The following is an 18736-nucleotide window of genomic DNA, read 5'->3' on the forward strand; positions in this document are numbered from 1 at the left end:
TTACTTTACTTTATTTTAGTTTTCAGTATTTATACGGTAGACCTATATTGTAGTCCTCCGTATAGTGTGTAGTAACAAATTTATTTACTGATTCGAAATTATGTATTTTGTTCCATTTCTTATTTACAGAGAACTTTTGTATACATTAAGTTCAAAGGAACTTGCAATGTTAGAGAAAGCTCTCTGCAGTACTGAAGAGCCTGAAGTGTCCACCCCCTCAGTTGTAGGCGTCCAATCAGAGACTCTGTTACAAATAGATCAAGGCTTCCATGAAGGAGGTGAAGGAATTGTTCCCCTTGAATCTATTAGCTCAAACATTCTCGTACATTCACCAGGGTCTGGAAGCCCTGTTACTCCAGTAAACCTTATGCCTGAAGGCATTGATTTTGGACAGCTCTCTCCTACTTCAACCATTGTAGATGATTACCATGATGAACAAGAAATTGAAGATGGTTTCTTGAACAAGTCAGAAAGTCAGGACTCTGGTCTGCAGAGTGAAAATGTGAGTAATTCAGATATTGTCCTTCCAGGAGGACTTCCTCTTGTGTCACATGACCTGAATGTCGCTCATTGTACAAAATCTGAGGATGCAGCTGGCGCAGGTTTGAAGTATGTGAAATCTGAAAAAGAAACCGGTATTTGTGAGAATCAAAATACTAAAAGTGTTATAAATGAAAATTCAAGCAAACAAAGTGAAACTGATAATATATGTGATAAAACAGATTGTTGTGAACATTCTGGGTGTACTTCAGAATCTAGATTTAGTGATCAGTCAGGTGTGGAAAGCAGTTGCTCTGTAGGGGAAGTTAGTGAAATTAGACACTTATGTGAAGAAATAGTTGATGAAACTGTGATTAATGCAGTGCATTATAGTGATAGCGAATGTGATAAAACACCTAATCAGTCTGTTGCTACTGCATTTGATGATGATATTGAGGATGATACAATTGAAGTTAGTGATGTAACTGATGATGCTGACAGTCAGTCAGATACTGTAGGTGCTGGTATATCACGTCAGTATAGCTGGCAGTATAATGTTCAGTTTGCCTTGCCACAGTTATCACTCACAGATCATGACATGGCTGACAGACAATCATCTGGTTCTTTCTCAAGTGATAGCACAGTGTCTGAAGATACTGGACAGCCAGGCAGTGTGTCAGATTTTGTTATTGAAACTTTAGCAAATATGAACAGGACTAGTGATAGCATGACTTTGGTTCCCAGTGACCAAACTTTAACATTGTATAGTTCCCTTTCCCCACAACGATCTTCATCCTTGAAAGATTCTCAAAAGTTGCCTTCAAGTTCACATGCCACATCATCAAATAGCAAACATCGTAAACATGAGCACCATCAGTCCAACCTTTATATAGCTCAGGCAAGTAATTCACACCAAAGTACCTTAAATAAGCCAAATACAAACTGTGCACATAAAGTAAAACCAGGCAAGAGAGACTCAGTGGAGAATATAAGTTGTGGGATAGGAGCTCAGGCTCAGCCTTCAACTGATGATGCCTCGGTTGATAATAAAGAAAATAAAGCTAAATCAAAAGCAGTGCAGACTGTACAGAGTGAGGAGACAGCAAGTTGCTCAAGTGACCCCAGTAGTGTTAGTTGTGACTGTGATTGTGATACTCAATGGTGAGTATAAATATTTATATATATTTTTGAAATTTATATGCCCAGAGATTTTCAGGATGTATTATGGTAGGGCATTTGTCTGTCCGTCTAAAATACTAAGTAGGGATAGGATGCCATCTAACTGTTATAAGAACAAAAAGAAACAATAGAGATCATTCCATAACAATAAAGGGCCAATGGCCCTATATTAAACAAAAAAAATGGCCCATTTTGGGCACAAGTCCATCTCATTCTGTCCATAGACAATTGATTACTGTAGCTTATCTTTTGAACAATTTCGCACGCCTTTTATGAATGAATTGCGTTCTTTGGATGATGTCATTGTACTGTTAAGAATGAAGTTATAAGATCATACGCTACTATAAGAAAAAAGAGCGTAATGAGAATATCAGTTTTCGTAATTTCTGTTCCAAAAATAATTGATATGTTACATGCAAGAAAAAGAATCAAACACTGGCTTCAGTACATAGGGGAATATCTAGCTATCAGGTAACTGTTAAGCAGAAACTCAGTATACCCTCATACCGCTGTAAACAGTTAGATATTCTGGTCTGAACTGGCAGCCGGTGTAAGATTCTTATAGAGTTTTACCCCTTTTTAAGCATTTTTTTTAAAAGTGAAATAATTGGTTTCTGCAGAACTTCATACAATAAACTTTTATTAATAGAATAATACCTCTTTAAAGGCAATTTTTTGTAATTGAAATAATTGGTTTCAGCAGAATTACATTTAAAGGATTACAATGATTATGTTTATATTTGGCATGCAAATACTTTATATGAAAACACAGTGCGGTATTTTAAGTGAAATATTGTAATTTAACTGACTTGCACATCATTGTTATTGATTAGAATCCTGCCGAAGACTAAATTTTTGTCATATGAGGAAGCTATCCAGCTAGCTTCTTGAATGTGGTTGTTCTACTCAAGTACCAGCCTATGTCTTAAGCAATGTGCTGTTTGCACCATATTTCCTTAACTATTAAAGCAGGAAAGTTGCCCTGACCATTATAGTATAGATGTAACTTAAAGTTATTTTCTATTCATTTGAAAAGAAATGCTATTTGTCTACTCTTAGGAAAAATTTTGCTTGATTAGTGTATCAGTGTATCTTTGATAAAATAATTCTTAATCTGGTTAAAATAATATTTGTATAGATTAATTGAAGTGAATGACATGATGTTTATTTTTATATGAACAGCTCATGTTTGGAGAGTGAGACAAGTTCTTATAACTCGGAGACCAATGATGAGGAGGAAATAGCTCTTGCTATACAGGCTGCTGAGATTGCATCAAGAAATGAGGCACGTTCACGTTTCCGCAGTAGTAGTGATCTTATACATAGACTGTTTGTTTGTATAGCTGGTAAGTTACACCTATCACACTTATTGAAATAAAACACACTTAATTTGTTGTGCACTTTGTAACACACCCGAGCAAAAAGCGCTCAGAGGTGAGCGTTTGTGATGGCAGTGTGTCTGTTGTTTGTTATCCATCATTATCCACAATTTCTTTAAACAACTTCTCCTTAACCACAAGATAGATTTTTACCAAACTGTACAGGAATGGTCCTTACGTGATCCTCTACTAACCTTATATATAAGGTAACATTCTAATAAATAAGTTGGTCACAGGAGCTAAAATAGACTTTGAAAATCAGATTTTTTCAAAATTATCTTCTCAGAAACAGCAATGCCCAGAGCTTTGATATTTGTTATGTAGCAACACCTTGTGGTTCACATCAAAAATAATGTAAATCATGCCCCTGGGGTAAAAAATGGGCTCGCTGGAAATAGCTAGTTCTCACGTTCAAAATGCATCTCTTTCAGAATTTCACATTTAAACATATAATTTCACATATAATTGTTCAAATTATAGGCTTTGGATCAAAATTTGTCCCACACAGGGTTGTCAAGGGTTTTCCCAATATACATTCATTAACAGTTGGGAAAAAATAGCTCCTCTAAAACTACTAGTGCAGATATTTAGCACCAAACATTATCTTGTGGCCGTTACAAAGATTGTTCAAAATGTAGCCCTGGGGGTCATGAGTTTTCCTTATGTGTATATATAGCCAAAGCTTAAAAAATCTTTGATTTAGCAAATGCAAGAGCTTAGATATTGTCTAAGGGACAGCTACCATGTTTTACAAATTATGGCCTTGGGGTCGATATTGACCCGACCTTTGGCATCATGTTTTTCCCATATATGTATAAAGTAAAAAACTTGTTTTTGATTTGCTGAACAGTTATGAAATTTGATGGGTGTTATATAAATCACTGTTTCAGATATGACATTGAAGTGTGATATTAGCTGACATTTTGACTTTGTGATTTTGGGTTTTTTAGCTGGACTGGAAGAATAGGAAGAGCTGTTGTACTTACCCAGGCGTCAGCATCACACTTTGGTTAAGTTTTTGTCTCCTTAGTACTGAAGAGAATGGGTTGAACCTTAAAACACTTATTTGAGAGTATAGTATCGCTATGAAATGAAAGACAAGTGATCATGTGCACCATTTCAGTTGCAGGAAAGACTATGCTATTTTGAATACAAAATAATTATCTGACGGGCCCAAAGCTTATCTGTCCTTCATTTTACATGTGGATATATGACCTGCACACCCAAATTGACTATATCACAAAGTTCATTAGTATAGAAACAAAAAATGAACTGTTTCTATTCGTACTATGTAGTGTTGTTTAATTTGGTAGCAAAGCATATTTTCACAAATGCAGTCTTGTTATGATTTTATTTCCAGGTGTAGCTGATCAATTACAGACAAACTATGCCAGTGATTTACGGCACATTTTGAAATGTGTGTTTGACCTGAATACTGAATCTCTAACTGAACCGGTCAGTGAACCAGACCAAACGAAAATTGCAAGTGAAAATAATGAAAATGTTGAGCCAGGTGATACAAATGATGAACTAGAGCCACCTAACCAGATAGATGATCAAACCCCACCCACAACCAACGAGACTCCACCTTCAAACAATCAATCACAGTCAAACCACACCCCTTCACAGAGTAGAATGCCATCATCACCAAGAAGAATATTTGATAGTATAGTTATTTTGCTTATTCTTTATTTTGCTTTTTGCAAAGTGCCATTTCGACTGCAAATTTAATCATCCACTGGTCTGGAATGTTTTCTGACATATTCCAGAACTCTGTACTTAAATGTCATTTTCTCCTCATAAAAGCAGCTGAGCATTTACATATTGTAGAGAATCAGTCCAACATAAAATGCCTGTACTTGGGTCAAGGTCTGGTAAATGAAAACTATAGCTAGCTTGTCTGACTGAAGTTTTAAAATTAAAGGTTAAGTGAATGTTTGCCAGAGGTTTCTGGTTCAGTCATACGAGTGAGGCCTAATTTCTCCATTACTATTGATTTCAGACATTTAGTCTTATGATCATCCCCCCCTGCATCCACCACAAAATAAAACCAAAAATTTGTTAAAATTGAATTTAAAAAAAAGAACAACAACAAAAATCAAACAAAAAGTCAACTTTTTGCTCACAGTAACCAGTGGAGATTTTGGTATAGAATGAATGCTGCAGCTTCAGGCACAGATAATAGTCTTTAAAGTACAAGTTAGATTTACTTGTACCTGACTTTTGATGTTTTACCGCTTTTAACACAAATTTTTATGACAATTGGTTCTTTGAAAAAGTTAAGAGGTAAAAATAGGAAACCTAATTCACTGCTATATTTGGAAGATCTTCCTTCAGTAGTAAACCTGAAAATTTGTTATATGACTGTAACTATGTCAGCCTGACTTAAATCTGTAGTATCTTTAAAGGCATTTTATCATTTTAGCGTTAAACAGTAAATGAAAATACGAAATGTGAGTGATTCGGGGTCATCATGGACCACTTATCAGAACTTCTTTTAAATTTTTGATATTTATTATAGTTGAGTTGAGCATAAACTTTATAGTATACTATTGTTGTAATTACAAGAAATCTGTTAAACAATTGTTCAATACAGGGAACTACATATAACTGGAAGATTATTGTACAATTACATTGAATATGCACCATTATTGTACAATTATTGTAATTTTGTGTTTTATTAGAACCACCAGAATGGGTACCAGATGACGAGGTGGAGAAATGTACAGCGTGTAAAATTCCCTTCACCTTTGTTAGACGTAGACATCATTGTCGTAACTGTGGAAAGGTTTGTTTTGTTTCTGTAATTGATTGAAGTTTGTCTTTAAAATTTTGAATATTCTGTATGATTAAGTTGTTTTATTTTTCCTTTTTAATCACTATTTACACATTATGGGCATTAATGTAATTTTAAAACACAATCATGACAATATATGTTATAGTGAATGACAGCTATGTTAAGATGCATGGAAGTATGACAATGCTTACAGACAAGATTTAGTGGAACAATGTAGAAAAAGGACAGATAATTAAAACATGTCATTCCACCATTATTTTAATATTTTAACATTATATAGGTAAATATGAAGCATGTGATGGTTAAAGCTACACTAAATAAATATGTTAAAATATTTTTGCCGTCGGCCTAAAAACCAAGCATTCTACAGTTTTTGTTGTAAATCTCATCAAATATGGTTCGTAAATTAGGATTTTAAATGGAAAACCCCACGGTAACACTAAAGTTCGTATACGAATTTTAACATGCAAATGAAGACTATAATCAGCTCGTGTATGCGCTACGTCACGGTGTTATAGTTGCTATCTGGAACACAGCAAATATAAGATTTTCTTATGCAAACACACTTTTTACCGTTTAAGCTTCACGGTAAACGTTGTGGTTCAGAAAAAATAATTATCTCATAAAAAAGATTAAATTTGTATGAAAATATCCGTTACAATGCGGAAATATACTGTTAAATTAGGACTGCTACTTATAGTCATGTTTGTTGATTTAATATTGATGAACGGATGATCCGAAGGGGGAGTTTCTCATGCAAACAGAAATTGTACTACCGAATTCGCCACAATGAGGTTGCACATTTGAAAGCTCATTAAACTCATTTTGGTTGTCTGGACACCAAAATAAGATCTGGAGTCGATATGAAACCTAATTTATTAATGAAATGTCGCTATTTCTTTTTTTTTATGAAATTTATTTAATGTAACTTTAAACTTATTGATATGACTTATTACGTTATTATGATAAAATATTTGCTTGTGATTTACAGATATTCTGCAACAAGTGTTCTTCTACCACAGTGCCTCTTCCTCACTACGGCCACCAGAAACCTGTACGAGTGTGTCACCGATGTTTTATATATCAGGTCTCTCATTTTACTGTGTCACGAGAATTCTGAGCAACATCAAATTTATATTAAAAATTTTATATTATTAAGTGCCGATGTACAGTTCTTATAAGATCTTTGGAACACTGTTAGAAAATTTGTTATAGCTCTTTCGGTAACAAAGCAGCTATTATATTTTATATGGCATTTCCATTTTTACTTAAATCATGAATAAATGTTGAGAATTAATTTATGTTCCAATTACATGTACTTGCATGTTTTCAATTGATGCGGACAGTTACTAACAAACTTTGAGCATTTTCAATATGCAGCATTTAATTCAAGCTTATTGCTCACAATTTGTGTAAGAGTCTAAGGCATGTTGCTGAATTTTTCTTTTATTTCAAATGCATCTCGGATGATTCACTTTTAAGTGCACAATTTATTTATGAACTGTAAATGTTTGTAACTATGATTTCCTGTATCATGTCACACAGACTTAGTCAAGTGAACAATACCTTGTTTGATACTTTTTTTTTGTAATTTTAAGAAATACAGTTTACAAAACTGTTAATAAGTAGGACAGGTTTATAATTGTATGTTTAAACAGTAACTGAGATAGACAGAATCGACCATACAAGTTCAATGTTTATCCATTTTCTTACCTCTAACTTTTAGGATGACAAATCTTTCTCAGATAAATATGGTACATTTTAACGTAATTTTGAGTTAAATTCTATCATTATGATAATTTGTTGTTGGTTTCACTAACCTAAGTTTACTTGTATGTTAAACTATAAATGACTGTGATATATATGTTCACTGTTATATATTCCTTGGATTGTGCTGATTATAAGGAAATTTTGTGGTGGACAGGGTTCAATATCCTTGCCATTTTATCATTGTATTTACTGGTAGAAACTTACCATTTATTTGTTAACCTTTGTTAATTAGATGTATGAAAGAAATATATATTTGTATATTTCCTTGATAGCAATTGGCAACTACTTAAAGTCATTGCTAAACGGTTAAAAGCTCTAGTGAAAATAGCGGCATATTTTGTTTGCAGAACATTTTCTTCTGTTTACATACAATATTCATGTGTCTGTAATAACAGGGACATAATGGAAACATCATAATTTCACCAATTATGGACTTTATAAAAAAATATTTCATAAGATACAAGTTTATATTCTTTAAACAGAAGCATAATTGAAACAAATTGATGACCCCAACTTTTTTTTTACATCATTTTGATCATAATTCTGCTGGAAACATCTTTATTGTGTTCTACAGTTGCAGTGTTCGAAATTAGCAGTAGTCCTATAGCCCCAGACTACTAAGTTCCACCTTGGGCTACCAACTTTTCACAGTAACAAGCCCGACCAGGCTACTGTATTTTCAGTGGCAATATAAACAACTGTTTTGAACAGATGAATTGTGCTAGTGAAATGTCTTTTGGGCTAGTGAATATTCCAATCTGGTAGTCCGACCAGCCTAGTGGTTTCAAATTCGAATTTCTTACACTGCAGTTGAATATAATGAATGATTTAAGGAGTGGACAGAAATCAGTGGACTAGTTGTTAAAAGCTAATTTGTTAATAATGGATATAAACAACTTGAAGAAAATAAAAACATGTATAGATTAAGACTGTTTGACTTGCAAGGCTTCTATGATTCCTTATACAGACTGACGTTAAAATTACTTGTAACATTTAGCTTGTCTGTTTCAAAGAAAAAGTCTAAATGTTATGACCACTGTGTTGCCATGCAAAAAATTTAATGTAGCCCATTACCCAAAGACTCAAGACATTAGCACAAAACTTAATAAAATGTAGTTCTAAGACAATGGACATTATTCTGAAATCTGTATCTTAGAGTTATTTAATTCTTTTTAACTTAGATTTAATTTTTTGTTAAAATCATAGAATTGATTTATTTTGTAAAAATTGTTGTTTGTAAACTATGAAAGAAAATTACCATGTAGCTTAGAATACTTCCTAGTCTTGACATGGTACAGTTGTTGACATGGTATAGTTGTTTGTCGAGAGGCAGTATACTAAAAGCAGTAATATAGGAGTCCTGCCCTTTTTTTGCATATTTTTTGTAAAATTGATATTTGTTATAAAATTTTGAAAATTATTTAAGGTTTTTGTACTGACATTTGCATACTTTCTAATGGGTGAAAATGCACAATTTTAGTATGAGAAAGATGCTTAATGGTGAGAATTTTTAGAGTTATTTTCTTCTTTCACATGGGGAAATAAAGCATATAGCCTTAAGACATAAGTAAACACTGCACACAGGTGTATCAGTGAGACTTTTTTGACATTTACTTATAATGAAAACTGTTTTCTCTTCATTTTTGTTACCCGGTTGATAATTTATGTATAATATGTTCATCTTGTTATATTTACTTGTAATACTGTAAAAACCATTATCTTATCATTATTATGGTAAATTGTGCATTACATGTAGTTTTCATGCCCTCATTTTTTTGTAGTTTTTAGAATATAAGTTTTTAACTTGTATACAAATTAACATAAAAGTTTTATAGGTAAAGCAGTGTAAGACATGTCCATGTCTTGTAATTATGATTACATATATGTTAAATGCCATGAATGTCCGAAAATGTTTGTAATAGCTTGTTAATCAAGAATTAAGCACCTTGGTATTTTGTGTAAAACTTTTACTCAAGGAAGGTTGTATTTATGTTGATACAGTTTCGTATTTCATGAATGGACTGTGTAGTTTATATTATGTTAATGATTCAATTTATTTTCTGTGACTTTTTAGCTCACCTGTCACAAAGTGACATGGTGAGCTTTTGTGATCGCTTTTTGTCCAACGTCCGTCTGTAAACTTTTACTTTAAATGACATCTCATAAACCGCTAAGCCAATTTCATCCAAACTTCACAGGAATGTTCCTTTGGTAGTCAACTTTAAAATTTGTTCAAAGAATTTAATTCCAAGCAGAACTCTGGTTGCCATGGCAACCGAAAGAAAATTACTTAAAATATCTTGTTTTAGAAAACAGAAAGAGCTAGAGCTTAAATATTTGGCATGAAACATCATCTAGTCAGTGTCTATCAAGTTTGATCAAATAAATGACCTGGAGTTAAAATTGGTCCCTCCCCAGGGGGTCATTTGTATATAGTAAAAACTTAAAAAGTCCTCTTTTAAAAAAAAGGCCAATAGCTAGAGCTAAGATATTTAGCAAGAAACATCCTCTAGTCGGTGTCTACCAAGTTTATTCAAATAAAAGCTCTAAGGTAAAAATTGGCCCAGCCCCAAGGGTTCATTGATTTTCCTTATTTGTATATAGTAAAAACTTAAAAAAAATCCTCTTTTAAAAAACCAAAACAGATAGAGCTTAGATATTAAGAATGAAACATTTTCTAGTGGGTGTCCACAAAGTTTGTTCAAATAAAAGCCCTGGGGTCAAAATTGCCCCCCCCCCCCGGGTCATTGTTTTCCTCTTTATGTATATAGTAAAATCTTTAAAAATCTTCTTTTAAAAACCCCAAAGAGCTAGAGCTAAGATATTTAGCATGAAACATCTTTAATGGGTGTATTCCAAGTTTTTAGCTCAACTATTCGATAAGAATAAGTAGAGCTATTGTAGTCACCCGAGCGTCGGCGTAACCACTTATGTTAAAGTTTTTGTAATAGTTCAAATATTTTAAAAGTCCATTGACATATGGCTTTGAAACTTTGCACACTTGTTCACCATCATGACCCCAACCTGTAGACAGGAGGAGGTAACTCTATCAAGCATTTTGACAGAATTATGCCCCTTTTTCAACTTAGAATTTATGTTAAAGTTTTTGTAATACCTCTAATATTTTCAAAGTCCATTGACATATGGCTTTGAAACTTTGCACACTTGTTCACCATCATGACCCCCACCTGTAGACAGGAGGAGGTAACTGTATCAAGCATTTTGACAGAATTATGCCCCTTTTTCGACTTAGAATTTACGTTAAAGTTTTTGTAATAGTTCAAATATTTTCAAAGTTAATTGACATATGGCTTTGAAACTTTGCACACTTGTTCACCATCATGACACCAACCTGTAGACAGGAGGAGGTAACTGTATCAAGCATTTTGACAGAATTATGCCCCTTTTTCGACTTAGAATTTACGTTAAAGTTTTTTGTAATACCTCAAATATTTTCAAAGTCCATTGACATATGGCTTTGAAACTTTGCATACTTGTTCACCATCATGTCACCAACCTGTAAACAGGAGTAGGTAACTCTATCAAGCATTATTTTTTACTATCAAGCACTAGAATAGTCGAGCGTTGCTGTCCTACCGACAGCTCTTGTTTCAAATAAAGGCCTTTGGGTAGTGCTAAGATATTTAGTATGAAACATCTTTAATGAGTGTCTACCAAGTTTGTTCAAATAAGGGCCCTTGGATTAAAATTTGCCCTGCCCCGAGGGTTTTTGATTTTCCTTATATGTGTATAGTAAAAACTTAAAAATCTTCTTATAAAATCCCCTAAAAACTTAAAAAATCTTCTTATAAAATCCCCAAAGAACTAGAGTTTAGATATTTATCTTGAAACATCTTTTAATGTGTGTCTACGGCGGAAGGTAGTGTAGTACTGGTGTAACTCTCCAGGGCGATGGTTAGGAAACTACCGGCCTATATGACTGAAATACTGTTGGAAAAGGCGTAAAATGAAACAAACAAACAAAAAAATAATGTGTGTCTACCAAGTTTGTTCAAATAAAAGCCCCTGGTTTAAAATTGGCCTTGGCCCAGGGGCCTATATACAAGTGAGGCCTATATACAGGTGAGCGATTTCAGGGCCATCATGGCCCTCTTGTTTTATTTTATACTCAAACAGTTGCTTTTTTCCAAAACATACGATATATTTCTGTATTTTTGTAATAGTGATTAAAGTTTAAACTTATTTGCATGGAACAGAATAATTGCATATTATCTAGACGTACTGTATAAAATAACCTTATTAATGAGACAACCTGTGCATATTGGTAAGGAGATAGATAAAAAAAAAGGCAGAATTCTTTGGCCTTATTTTTGGTTAAACAGCACACTGATTCTAGATTGATTTACCTACGTATTATGATAATGTTTTTTTTATTCTTTATTCTTATAATTTTGTATATGACCATTCATTGAAAATCTTCCATAGTGAAACAATAACATTTTTAACTGTTATGTTCTATAATTATGCCCCCCATTCAAAGAAAAGGTAGCGAATTGCTTCACAAATGTTGGACTGTCGGTGGGTAGACCACTTTGTTTCTACTCACTAACTAGAGAAGAATTTGACTTGCAGCATTTAAACTTTATAGGATGATCACCCTCATTGGGTAGAAAATTCCTATCAAACTTGGGGGCGCCAATAAAGGTCAAGGTCACGGTGACTTTAATAGTGAAAACTGTTACCGCTCACAAGTAGGGACAACAATATAGATAATTGTTAGTTAGTTTATTATATAATGCATTATCTTTTTTAAAATGTGTAAGAAATCAAAAGTTATTGATAAATAAGTTAGAGACATTGACATCTAAAATAAACTGTCCAATAAACTGATCAAGTGGTTTTTTTAGATTGGTTAAGAAACTGGCATGCTTAAATTGAAGAGAACACAAATGTGAAAAACTTTTATCATACTAAAGTAAAAACTGATGAATTATACACTAAAGATTAAAAAAGTGAATAACTAATTTGTGAATTGATAAATTAGAAAGGAATAAAACTGGAGGGTGAATATGATAATATTCAAGTGTGTTAAACAATATTATTGTTTCATATTGTACTAGCAATGACTATGATTGTTTAAATTGTTGTAAACTTAACTATTTTTAAAACATGATTGTGTACTTTATTCCTTATTCATAAACAAATACCATTACATAATCAGTTACTCTGTGACTTTTGTAATGGTTACTTATTGTAGTTGGGTTGTCTGTGGCCGAGTGGTAAAGGTTGTGACAAAAAAACCACATACCCCTCACTGCGGTGGGATTGAATCCCAATAGGGACTTTGGTTTCTTTCATGTGAGGAAGCTATCTAGCTAACTTATAGTTATTACACATTAAAGGTAAGGGGAGGGGGCATTTGTGTCTTTTTGACATTTCTTATCTCAGATATATTGAATTATATTTATCTTTGATTGACGAGAACTGTTTGTAAATATGATTACTTATATAAGAATACTTTGAAATCAAATGTTTGTTTGAAAAATCATTGCATTATCATATGTTATCTTTGTTTTAATATTTATTTACAACATTACTCCACATTTTGCTTCATTAAAGTGATGTTACAACTGTGTATGATAGATGTTTGAAACAATTATTATACCAAGGACAGGGATATGATCAATAGAATGTATGGTACATTTGTTAAATGCAAGTAGAAACTATCAGCAGAATAATTAGTTTATTAATATTATAACATTCCCCACCATAAATGTACAGTTATTATACTATACTAGACTTGTTACATAGATCAACATTAACCTTCATTTTACTATTTTGTATTTGGAATCTTATACTAGTGAACTAACAATGGAAAACTCTAAATAAAATATTTTCATTATAACAATATTATAAGGGGTAATTTTTGTAATGGTTAACCGTCAATATCAGATCGACTGTTGAAAAGTCAAATACTCTAAAGCTTATATAAAGTTTCCTTAGTTTTTATGTGCAAAGTTCTTTGTTTTCATATATGTCTCTAATAATTATGCCCCCGCCATGTAATGGCCGGGGCATACAGTGTTACCCTGTTCCGTCCTTCCGTCATTCTGTCATTCCGTCATCATCAGTTTCCGTTCATTATCTTAAGAACGGTTGCACACATTCAACTCAAATTTGACCTATGGATATGTCATGAGAAAATACAGGTCAAGTTCGAATTTGGTCATGGTTCGATGATTTTTGGCAGAGTTATGCCCCTTTTACTTTGAAAATAATATGAAATTTCAGTTTCCGTTCATTATCTCCCCAACGGTACAACACATTTAACTCAAACTTGACATATGGATATGTCATGAGAAAATACAGGTCAATTTCGAATTTGGTCATGGTTCGATGATTTTTGGCAGAGTTATGCCCCTTTTACTTTGAAAATAATATGAAATTTTCAGTTTCCGTTCATTATCTCCCCAAAGGTACAACACATTCAACTCAAACTTGACATATGGATATGTCATGAGAAAATACAGGTCAAGTTCGAATTTGGTCGTGGTTCGATGATTTTTGGCAGAGTTATGCCCCTTTTACTTTGAAAATAATATGAAATTTTCAGTTTCCGTTCATTATCTCCTCAAAGGTACAACACATTCAACTCAAACTTGACATATGGATGCGCCAAAGGAATGTGCAGGTCAAGTTCGAATTTGGTCATGGTTCAATGATTATTGTCAGAGTTATGCCCCTTTCACTTTGAAAGTAATATGAAATTTACATTTTCCGTTTATTATCTCTCCAATGGTGCAACACATTCAACTCAAATTTGACATATGGATATGTTTTTGGAATGCCCAGGCCAAGTTCGAGTTTGGTCATGGCTCAATGATTTTTGGCAGAGTAATGCCCCTTTCACTTTGAAAATAATATGAAATTTACAGTTTCTGTTCATTATCTACCCAACAGTGTTACATATTCAACTTAAATTTGACATATGGATATGTCAAACAAATGGGCAGGTCAAGTTGGAATTTGGTCATGGTTTGATGATTTTTTGGCAGAGTTATGTCCCTGTCACTTTGAAAATAATATAGATACATCTTAGGAATAAGCAGTTTAAGTTTGAATTTGGTTGTAGTTCAATGATTTAAGACAAACTTATCTTTCAAGAATGTTGGAAAAATTTTGAACTTTCAGTTTCAGCACTCTTACTTTTAGCCATTATTTTGGCTACAAATATGCAATATGCTATTTTTAAAAGGTTTAGACTGAATAATTTCAGTGCCTTGAACATTGTATGAAAATGGTTTGTGTTAACATTGAAAAGTTTTAAGGGCTTTGAACTTAAAATGAAAAAAATAATTAATGCAGCATCTGAAATTTTGGCTGCATGCGGGGGCATCCATGGCATGATGACACATTTCTAGTTTTCCCATTACTTTATCCACTTTTATGATATGAGAAATAAGAATCCCTACACTGGCGTTATTATCCCCTAGCCAAAGTCAAAGGGAATATTAGAAATGATCTCCATCTCAATTTCGCATCTATTCCGACTTTTTTGTGAATATAACGGCAAAAATACTTTAGTGATTTTCTTCAAACTTAATTACCAACAGGGCACATTGGAGCAAGTGCGATGTTTAAGAAAAATAAATCTAACATGCTTAGTTTTTGAGTTATTTCTCTTTACTTTCAAATTTTCTCAGAAGCATTATTTCTAAGTACTTGAGGGTTTTTCTTCAAATACAATACACTGACATACCACATTAGTAGAAAGTGCAGTGTGCATGACCAATAACTACTTTTTGTAGCCTACTTTTAGAGGTATATTTTCCTTTATCAGATTTTACTTTAAAGCTTTGTGCAGCATAACTTCTGAGGCTAAAACTTATTCACTGACATAAATAAATAACTTACATAATATATTATATGTTATTTTGGTTTTGGAGTGATATATGTGGATATATTACCTGTTAAGATTTTATATCACCCGAGCCGTTAGGCGAGGGTGATATTTTATCTTGACAGGTAATATATCCACATATATCACTCCAAAACCAAAATAATAATTTTATTACCCTTCCCCTGCCGAGTTTAGACGATTTTTAAAAAAAAATTTGCTGTTGCAAATGAAACGTCGAGATAAGATTCCCTTTAGGATACCTTTTCGTCACAACATGACGTCACATAAATACATGACGTATTTTTCCCGTACCTTACGAAAGTTAACAATAGAAAAGGAGTAGTCTGTTGAACGCACTTTTTTGTAATTAATATCAAGCTTTCAGAAGGTCATATTTGTTTTCAATCCTGATGGTTATATGTATCATTACTCAACTTTGGTAAATATTTCTCATTTGACAGTTAAAAAGTGCTTTTAAATCGGAATTTACACCGCGTAAAATCGAACCGTACGCGCATCACCTCAGCGCATATTGTTTACAACGTTGGGGTACCAAACGGGGAAATTTAGTATGTATATTACCCGTCTGGCTCGGTTATATCAATTTCTTTCGGGTGATCAATATCCAATCAAAACGGCGGAAAAAATCTGGAAGGGTAATAAATGTTGCTTGTTACACTAACCTTCTCATCATGGCCTTATTTTTCTCTACTTACTTGAAAAGTTTATGTAGCATTTAAGGATGTCCTCTGACCAAGTAAAATGTACGAAAATACAGCCTTCATGTAACTTCTTCACTGTAAGAGGATTAACCATGTGTAACATGGCTCTTGTTACATATTTAATAGTCACAATAAAGTGTTGAAAGAAGTGAATGAATTTGTGATAAGAAAAAGATTATATTCAAATTTTTATTAATTATTCTTTCAATATTTCCTTTTTAATGAAATCTATAAAATGAAAATATTTGTTTTTAACTCAATTGTTGTATGTATTATGATTTTTTCAAGTTTTCTAATTTTTGTTAAGAGAACTATATGGAAATAAATTTTGATTATGAAACCGTTTTCATTATAAAACTGTCTTAATTTCAGTGTGCAGCTGACAAATAAAATCAGTCTTGATAATCAAGGTTTTCTGATCAATTTTTAGGGTTTCAAACACTTCTTTTGATTAATAAAGTTTACAATATTAGTTATACAGATTTATGACAGAATATTATGGTATAAATGCTACCAGAGCTACAGTATGGGTTAAATAGCAATCCATCATTTATACAAGGCTATATAACCTTTGGGGTCTTTATAATGCTGCCCTATTCCCCTTTTTCAGTAAAATTAAGATAAATTGACAAATTTACAAGAACTGCTTATTTTGATAATGTTATTGATTTATGCATTGGATTAAATCTTGATGTTACAAATCATAGGTTATAAATACATAATGTACATTTAATTGTTTTAATCATGTGAATTGATTTAAATCTTATAAAGCAATGAATTTACTGAAATCTGTAGAAATAAGAAATTATTTTTGTCATTTAGTATATCATTGATGTTTTAAAGCTTACACTTTGTTTAGTTTAATATTCGTCACTTCAGTACAGTAACAGAATAAATCCTTCTTAAATTACAAGGAGTTAATCAGTTATTGCACTAAGGTGACAATATGAGAAGTCAGCATGTGGCAAATGACTTCACTGAATCTTGACTTTGATGTTCAATTTATATTATAGATACTTTATTACAAAGTTGTGTTATAAAAAAGTACATGTATATTTCTCAAATCATGTTGTTATCTGATATTATGTATACAGTTTTGATAAATAAAGTATATTGTTAACTAAACCCATCTCTTTCTGTTGTTACGTATTAAGGTAATACTACTATTTTAAGCTTATGATTGTTGGAAATATATTGGCATTGTGTGTTTCTGATTATAAGCCCTACCCCCCTGTTTTTAGCTCACTAAAGTACAAAGTACTCAGACATGCACTTTTGTGATGCATTGTGTTAATCATCCATCATTATCAGCAATTTTTATAAACAACCTCACCTCCTAAACAACTTGATGTATTTAACCAAACTTCACAGGAATGAAACTTAGGTGGTCCTCTACAAATTTGAATAAATGGTTCCAGTCTTGTGCATTAGTAGGTCACAGAAACTTAAGTTCCATTTGACCCACAATATTCAAACTTCATAGGATGATTGTCCACATTAGGTAGAAGATCCCTTTTGATTTTGGTGTCACAAGGTCAAAGTCACTATTCCCTTAAAACTGAAAATAGTTTCCGGATCATAACTTAAGTTCCATTTGGCCCACAATATTCAAACTTCATAGGATGATTGTCCATATTAGGTAGAAGATCCCTTTAGATTTTGGGGTCACAAGGTCAAAGGTCAAGGTCACTATTACCATAAAACTGAAAATAGTTTCCGGAGCATAACCAAAGTTCCATTTGGCCCACAATATTCAAACTGAATTTACAGGATGATTTTCCATATTGGGTAGAAGACCCCTATTGATTTTTGGATCACAAGGTCAGTCACTATTACCTTAAAACTGAAAATAGTTTCCGCTCAATGATTTAAGTATTAATCAGCCTACAGCTGTGAAATTTTATAGGATGAACAAAGTCCAAAACATGATACCTATTGATTTTAGGGTCATAAGGTCAAAGGTCAGGGTCACAATGATCTTTATACTGAAAATTGTGGTTTCTGGAGCATAACTTAAGTTCCATTTGGCCTACAGTGTTCAATTTTCATGGGATGATTGCCTATATGGACCTTTCCGTTTTTTCGTGGCGGAACATTTAGCCACACTTTTTCCATTCATTGCTAGGTCAACTGCTCACAAACAGTATCACAAATATAACCATGTGTTCTTTTGTGCAAACTAGGTCGACCAGTGACTATGTAATATCTCAGTGTAGCAACTGGATAACAAGTTAGCCAATTTACATAAAACTGTAAACACTGGTAAGGTCCATTGAATTAAAGATCCATATCTATATTGGGGTCACAAGGTCAAAATCAAATGACCTTAATATTGTAAACAGTTTTACAACTGTCAAACTTCATAGGATGTTCACTTCTATTGTGTACATTAATTATATGCCCTAAAAAATTTGCTTATATTATGTTATACCCCTGGTGTCTTTCAGTCCATCCGTCAAAGCATTTTTACTTACAAGATAACGACTTGATGGTGGTGCTTCGGAAACAGCAACTGTATATATATGAAGGTTCCTCAGTGCTTTTTGAA

General features: G+C 32.8%; 1 protein-coding gene across 2 annotated transcripts; it reads left to right on the forward strand.

Annotated features, from left to right (window-relative positions):
* Window positions 1-129: 129 nt before the first annotated feature.
* LOC132736380 (lateral signaling target protein 2 homolog) lies at window positions 130-12549 on the forward strand (the record flags this gene model as incomplete). 2 transcript variants are annotated; one of them, XR_009626569.1, is given in 6 exon segments in its annotated part: window positions 130-1641; window positions 2842-3005; window positions 4399-4704; window positions 5723-5826; window positions 6827-8184; window positions 8416-12549. XR_009626569.1 is itself a non-coding variant. In XM_060723499.1 (5 exon segments), coding segments are annotated over 5 exon segments (2215 nt in total), but the record flags the coding sequence as incomplete, so codon positions are not given.
* Window positions 12550-18736: the final 6187 nt, after the last annotated feature.

The sequence above is a fragment of the Ruditapes philippinarum genome, unplaced genomic scaffold, assembly GCF_026571515.1.
Source record: "Ruditapes philippinarum isolate M1 unplaced genomic scaffold, ASM2657151v2 ctg488_1_1_1_1, whole genome shotgun sequence".
NCBI lineage: Eukaryota > Metazoa > Mollusca > Bivalvia > Venerida > Veneridae > Ruditapes > Ruditapes philippinarum.